The sequence below is a fragment of the Berghia stephanieae genome, chromosome 8 (assembly GCF_034508935.2).
Source record: "Berghia stephanieae isolate SIO BIC M18660-M18661 chromosome 8, UCSD_Bste_1.3, whole genome shotgun sequence".
In the NCBI taxonomy this organism is placed as follows: Eukaryota; Metazoa; Mollusca; class Gastropoda; order Nudibranchia; family Aeolidiidae; genus Berghia; species Berghia stephanieae.
This window is the reverse complement of record NC_088367.1, coordinates 4853907-4859755: the sequence shown is the minus strand read 5'-3', so window position 1 is coordinate 4859755 and position 5849 is coordinate 4853907. Positions and strand designations below refer to the sequence as shown.

Sequence of the window (5849 nt, the reverse complement as noted above, 5' to 3'; positions counted from 1 at the left end):
AGCTATATTTTTCTACTATCACAAACGATATGAACACGGGACTGGGACAGTCCTGTCCCGTTGATTTTGTAGCATTTCACAACGGCTTGGGACACAACGGGACTGTTTTGTCCCGTCCCAATAGGTGCGGAAGATTTCTCTAAATTCTATATGTTACAGATTCGGGACAGGACTGTCCCAGGACAGTCCTGTCCTGGTGCGGAAGAGGGTTAAGTTGTATTCAATAGTTCAACCAATGGGACCACTTGTTTCCTTGAGCTCTACTAACGACAACTCACTAGGCGGTTCAAAAACCAAATAATGACGTCAAAATGGCAGTCTTTTTGGGTTTCAGTGTCAGGCTATAACTTAACGATGGCTACGGTTGGAGACAGTTTGGGTCTGTCCTCGTTTAGTTGGGATCCACAGGTGACATTTAAAAAGTCAAATGTATCGTTATAAATAACGAAATTAATGATGAAAAAAACAAACAACACACGCACATACATACACACTCTCTCTCACACACAAACACACAACACACACATCCACACACCCACATACAAACACACAACACACACAAACACACAACACACATACACACAAACACACAAACACACACCCACACCCACCCACCCACCCACCCACAAACGCACATACAAATACACAACAAACACATACAAACACACAACACACATACACACAAACACACAACACACACAACACACACACACACACACACACAATAAAATAATCAATAAGCAAAGACACAGTGTGCAAAACCAGGCATTATCCATTTCACAACCGGGTTCTTTTTGCGCAATGCTTTAAATTAAAATAATCATTTTTATATATTATTTCTTTTTTGGGTTATGAACAGTTAGTTGGGTTCAACATAGAACAATATACTGTATTATACTGCCGTATTTGGAAAAACCCATATTTAAAAATATGACCAGAAAACGTATCCTTCAAATATCGATCGATTTAAATGACCCTCATCTTGTAAAAAACTCTCAGACCATAACTTCGCGAAGTCCCAGGTTTGAGAGTTTATTGCTAAGATTAGGGTCATTTAAATCGCTCGATATTTGAAGGATGAGTTTTCTGGCCAAATTTCTAAATATGTTTTTTTTTTATTTCAGAGTACGGCAGTATATTGGCTTGCCAATTGGATTCAGTAGTCTGATGTCACGCCGCCCGGCAACGGCGGCCATCTTGGTTCTAAACAAAGAAAATCATTCCTTTTTATTCTTCATGCTGGCTAAAGCTTTTCATATGTCTTGTGATCAGAATATCTAAAAGTCAAAACATGATCAAATTTATGCTTTTTTTCTCCTCTGGATACGCTTTTATGCTCGCCGGAGAACTATTTCATACGGGCGTCCGCCACTGTTCCGATAGTTTAGAGCCAGTGTTACTAAGTTACCATGCGTCATAAGGAAGGAAGTGACGTTACGACTGTTGAAGAGTATTTTGGTAGGTCGGAGAATCGAAGTCAGGATTCCATATCGTCATGATTGGCATGGATGCGATATACTGAGATATTTCCCGCCCGCAGGTTTCCAAAGGTCACGTAGAGATTTGAGTTACAGATGGCCAGTCCTTTGGGACGGGTGATGCCATCCTCCTGGGTTAGAATATGATAAAGAAAAGTCCCGGTTAAGGAAAACACCGATACTCGGTGGTTGTAATGGTCAGCAACATAGAGTAGTTTTGTTTCTTCATCAAACGCTACGCCGTACGGGAATCGAAATTGCCCATCCTCTCTCCCGTAAGACCCGATAACTCTCAAAATGTTTCCCAAATTGTCGAAGACCTTGACGTTTTGATTGGACGAGTCCGATACAAAATATAGTCCGTCACGTGACACTGCGATGTACCGTGGTTGGTTAAAGCCCGCCATGGCTTTATTTCCGGCTAAAGGGTTGAGAGAATATTGATTGACAAATTCCCCGATGAAGTTGCCACTTCTGCTGAACAGAAAAATGGAATTCTTTTCCTCGTCACTGATGACAAATCTTCCCATGCTATCGAATTTAATGCCTGAAAGAAAAAGAGAACATTGAAAGATTAGACATTTTTTTCATTGGAATCTATACGATTGGACTCCATTCTATTGGACTCCATTCTATTGGACTCCATACGATTGGACTCCATACGATTGGACTCCATTCTATTGGACTCCATACGATTAGACTCCATACGATTAGACTCCATACGATTAGACTCCATACGATTAGACTCCATACGATTAGACTCCATACGATTAGACTCCATACGATTAGACTCCATACGATTAGACTCCATACGATTAGACTCCATACGATTAGACTCCATACGATTAGACTCCATACGATTAGACTCCATACGATTAGACTCCATACGATTAGACTCCATACGATTAGACTCCATACGATTAGACTCCATACGATTAGACTCCATACGATTAGACTCCATACGATTAGACTCCATACGATTAGACTCCATACGATTAGACTCCATACGATTAGACTCCATACGATTAGACTCCTACTTGATCATACGATTGGACTCCATACGATTGGACTCCATACGATTGGACTCCATACGATTGGACTCCATACGATTGGACTCCATACGATTGGACTCCATACGATTGGACTCCATACGATTGGACTCCATACGATTGGACTCCATACGATTGGACTCCATACGATTGGACTCCATACGATTGGACTCCATACGATTGGACTCCATACGATTGGACTCCATACGATTGGACTCCATACGATTGGACTCCATACGATTGGACTCCATACGATTGGACTCCATACGATTGGACTCCATACGATTGGACTCCACACGATTGGACTCCACACGATTGGACTCCACACGATTGGACTCCACTCTATTGGACTCCACTCTATTGGACTCCACTCTATTGGACTCCATTCTATTGGACTCCATTCTATTGGACTCCATTCTATTGGACTCCATTCTATTGGACTCCATTCTATTGGACTCCATTCTATTGGACTCCATTCTATTGGACTCCATTCTATTGGACTCCATCTATTGGACTCCATACTATTGGACTCCATACTATTGGACTCCATACTATTGGACTCCATACTATTGGACTCCATTCTATTGGACTCCATTCTATTGGACTCCATTCTATTGGACTCCATTCTATTGGACTCCATTCTATTGGACTCCATTCTATTGGACTCCATTCTATTGGACTCCATTCTATTGGACTCCATTCTATTGGACTCCATACTATTGGACTCCATACTATTGGACTCCATACTATTGGACTCCATACTATTGGACTCCATACTATTGGACTCCATACTATTGGACTCCATACTATTGGACTCCATCTATTGGACTCCATTACTATTGGACTCCATACTATTGGACTCCATACTATTGGACTCCATTCTATTGGACTCCATTCTATTGGACTCCATTCTATTGGACTCCATTCTATTGGACTCCATTCTATTGGACTCCATTCTATTGGACTCCATTCTATTGGACTCCATTCTATTGGACTCCATCTATTGGACTCCATACTATTGGACTCCATACTATTGGACTCCATACTATTGGACTCCATACTATTGGACTCCATACTATTGGACTCCATACTATTGGACTCCATACTATTGGACTCCATACTATTGGACTCCATACTATTGGACTCCATACTATTGGACTCCATACTATTGGACTCCATACTATTGGACTCCATACTATTGGACTCCATACTATTGGACTCCATACTATTGGACTCCATACTATTGGACTCCATACTATTGGACTCCATACTATTGGACTCCATACTATTGGACTCCATACTATTGGACTCCATACTATTGGACTCCATACTATTGGACTCCATACTATTGGACTCCATTCTATTGGACTTCATACTATTGTACTCCATACTATTGTACTCCATACTATTGTACTCCATACTATTGGACTCCATACTATTGGACTCCATTCTATTGGACTCCATACTATTGGACTCCATTCTATTGGACTTCATACTATTGTACTCCATACTATTGTACTCCATACTAATGGACTCCATACTAATGGACTCTATTGGACTCCATTCTATTGGACTCCATAGAATCACCAGAGAAGAGTCGAAGTTTCAAATACTGAGGTTACTGCTCTTTGAGGCAAACAAGACAACTTTTCCCCTATTTGAGTCGCCAAATAAATGACAAAAATTCAACGATTTTGGTGTGTGAATGATGAAAATGCAATTTTTGAGGTTTATAAAGTCACTTCAGCAATTTGAAGAAAAAACAAAAAAAAAAAAACAAAAAAAAAAAAAAAACAAAAAACAAAAAACAAAAAAAAAAACCAAAAAACAAAAAACAAATAAAAAACAAACAACAACCCCCCCCCCAAAAAAAAAACATATTAAATAAAAACAAAACAACTTTGGCGATTATTTTAAAAAAAAGAATGTTTCATATCAAAATGGCAGCATTCCCCCCCCCCCCCCAAAAAAAAAAAAAAGATAAAGATATCCATACCTGTAGGCGATGACAAGATGCCGTGGCCAAAGTCCGTTTGAGACACACCCTTGGGACTCCACAGGCACACACAGCCATCCCCCTTTAAGGTGACTGCCATGCTCCCGTTTTCCGGTGTGACAACGGCTGACCATGGCTCCGATCCATTCTCCATGGCAAACGTTATCTTTGGACATCCTTGCGTGTCAAAGAGCACCATTTTGTTGGACAGGATGTCCGTGACTATTGCCTCTCCGTTGTCAAGTGGAAGAACATCTATTGCATCCTTCACCACAACGGGTCTTTCGGCGATTTCATCACGGGGAAGAACTGTGGTGAATTTTCGTAAAAATGTACAGAATTTACCTCCCCGAAAATGTGATTTCTTTGTTATGGCGATGACTGTGTCTTTTTGTTTTTCATTTCTGTCGTTTTTGTAAACTTGATTCTCCTGACCATCTGCTGAGACAATGGATTCGTTTAAAAAATGGCTGTAGGAACCAGTAAAAGTTGAGTTTTCTCCATTCTCTAACTTTTTATTGTCAGTCATTATGTTTGAACTTTCCTTCATGTCCTCCGACATATTATTGTCATCATCATTGCAATTAACGTCGTCCATTGGAGAAAATTTGACCCGTCTTCTATGCTGTGCAATTATTGCAGAATGATTGACGGTGGGCCGTTTATTTTTCACAAACATTCTCTTTAACCCGGAAATGCTATTTCTATCAGGACTTGTCTGATTTAACCCGGAAATGCTATTTCTATCAGGACTTGTCTGATTTAACCCGGAAATGCTATTTCTATCAGGATTTGTTTGATTGCCATCATCAAGACTGATAGAACGACATTCAAGAGATTCTAACTGGTTTTCTTTTTCTTCAGGGACAACATTTAATGCTGGCACACTCCTGCTTCTCTGAAATCTGCTTCTTAACTTACTTAGATTGGGCAATTGAAGTCCTAGTTTGTTGCTTTTCAGATCCGGCAATGAAGAAGAAATCTCTGACTTTTCCGAATTCAGATTGTTTTCCAATGTGTTTTCGGTTTTTACCTGATTCGTCATTTGCGTTTTCTTTCTGTACAGGCGTATGTGAACATGTGGAGGTAGATACGGAACGCTCTCTGTGTCATCCATATTATATTGTTCACCAGACGAATAACACATTACTCGAGGAACAATCGAATCTTGTTTGGCTGTAACTTCTAATTGAACCCTGCTGTCTACTTCAAGTCCAGAAGAGTAACTATTTGAATCCGAACCCAAATCCTTACCCCGTAACTTTTCATCTTCTGTGACATTTATGTTTTGTAATTGAATCATTTCAGGGCTGCTGAACTGCCTGC

The 5849-nt window shown here is 40.2% G+C and overlaps 1 protein-coding gene across 3 annotated transcripts in view; it reads right to left on the bottom strand.

Moving 5' to 3' along the window:
- Nucleotides 1-768: 768 nt before the first annotated feature.
- LOC144978057 (uncharacterized) overlaps nucleotides 769-5849 on the bottom strand; it is a 28450-nt gene continuing 23369 nt past the window's right edge. For all 3 annotated transcript variants that reach the window (XM_078923557.1, XM_078923559.1, XM_078923558.1), the window contains exons 3-4: nucleotides 4524-5849; nucleotides 769-2025 (exon numbers count right to left, since the gene is read on the bottom strand). The exon at nucleotides 4524-5849 is cut by the window's right edge and continues 304 nt beyond it. In XM_078923557.1, coding sequence (XP_078779683.1) covers nucleotides 1478-2025; nucleotides 4524-5849 — 1874 coding nt within the window. In that variant the 3' untranslated portion in view covers nucleotides 769-1477. The remainder of the gene's footprint in view (nucleotides 2026-4523) is intronic.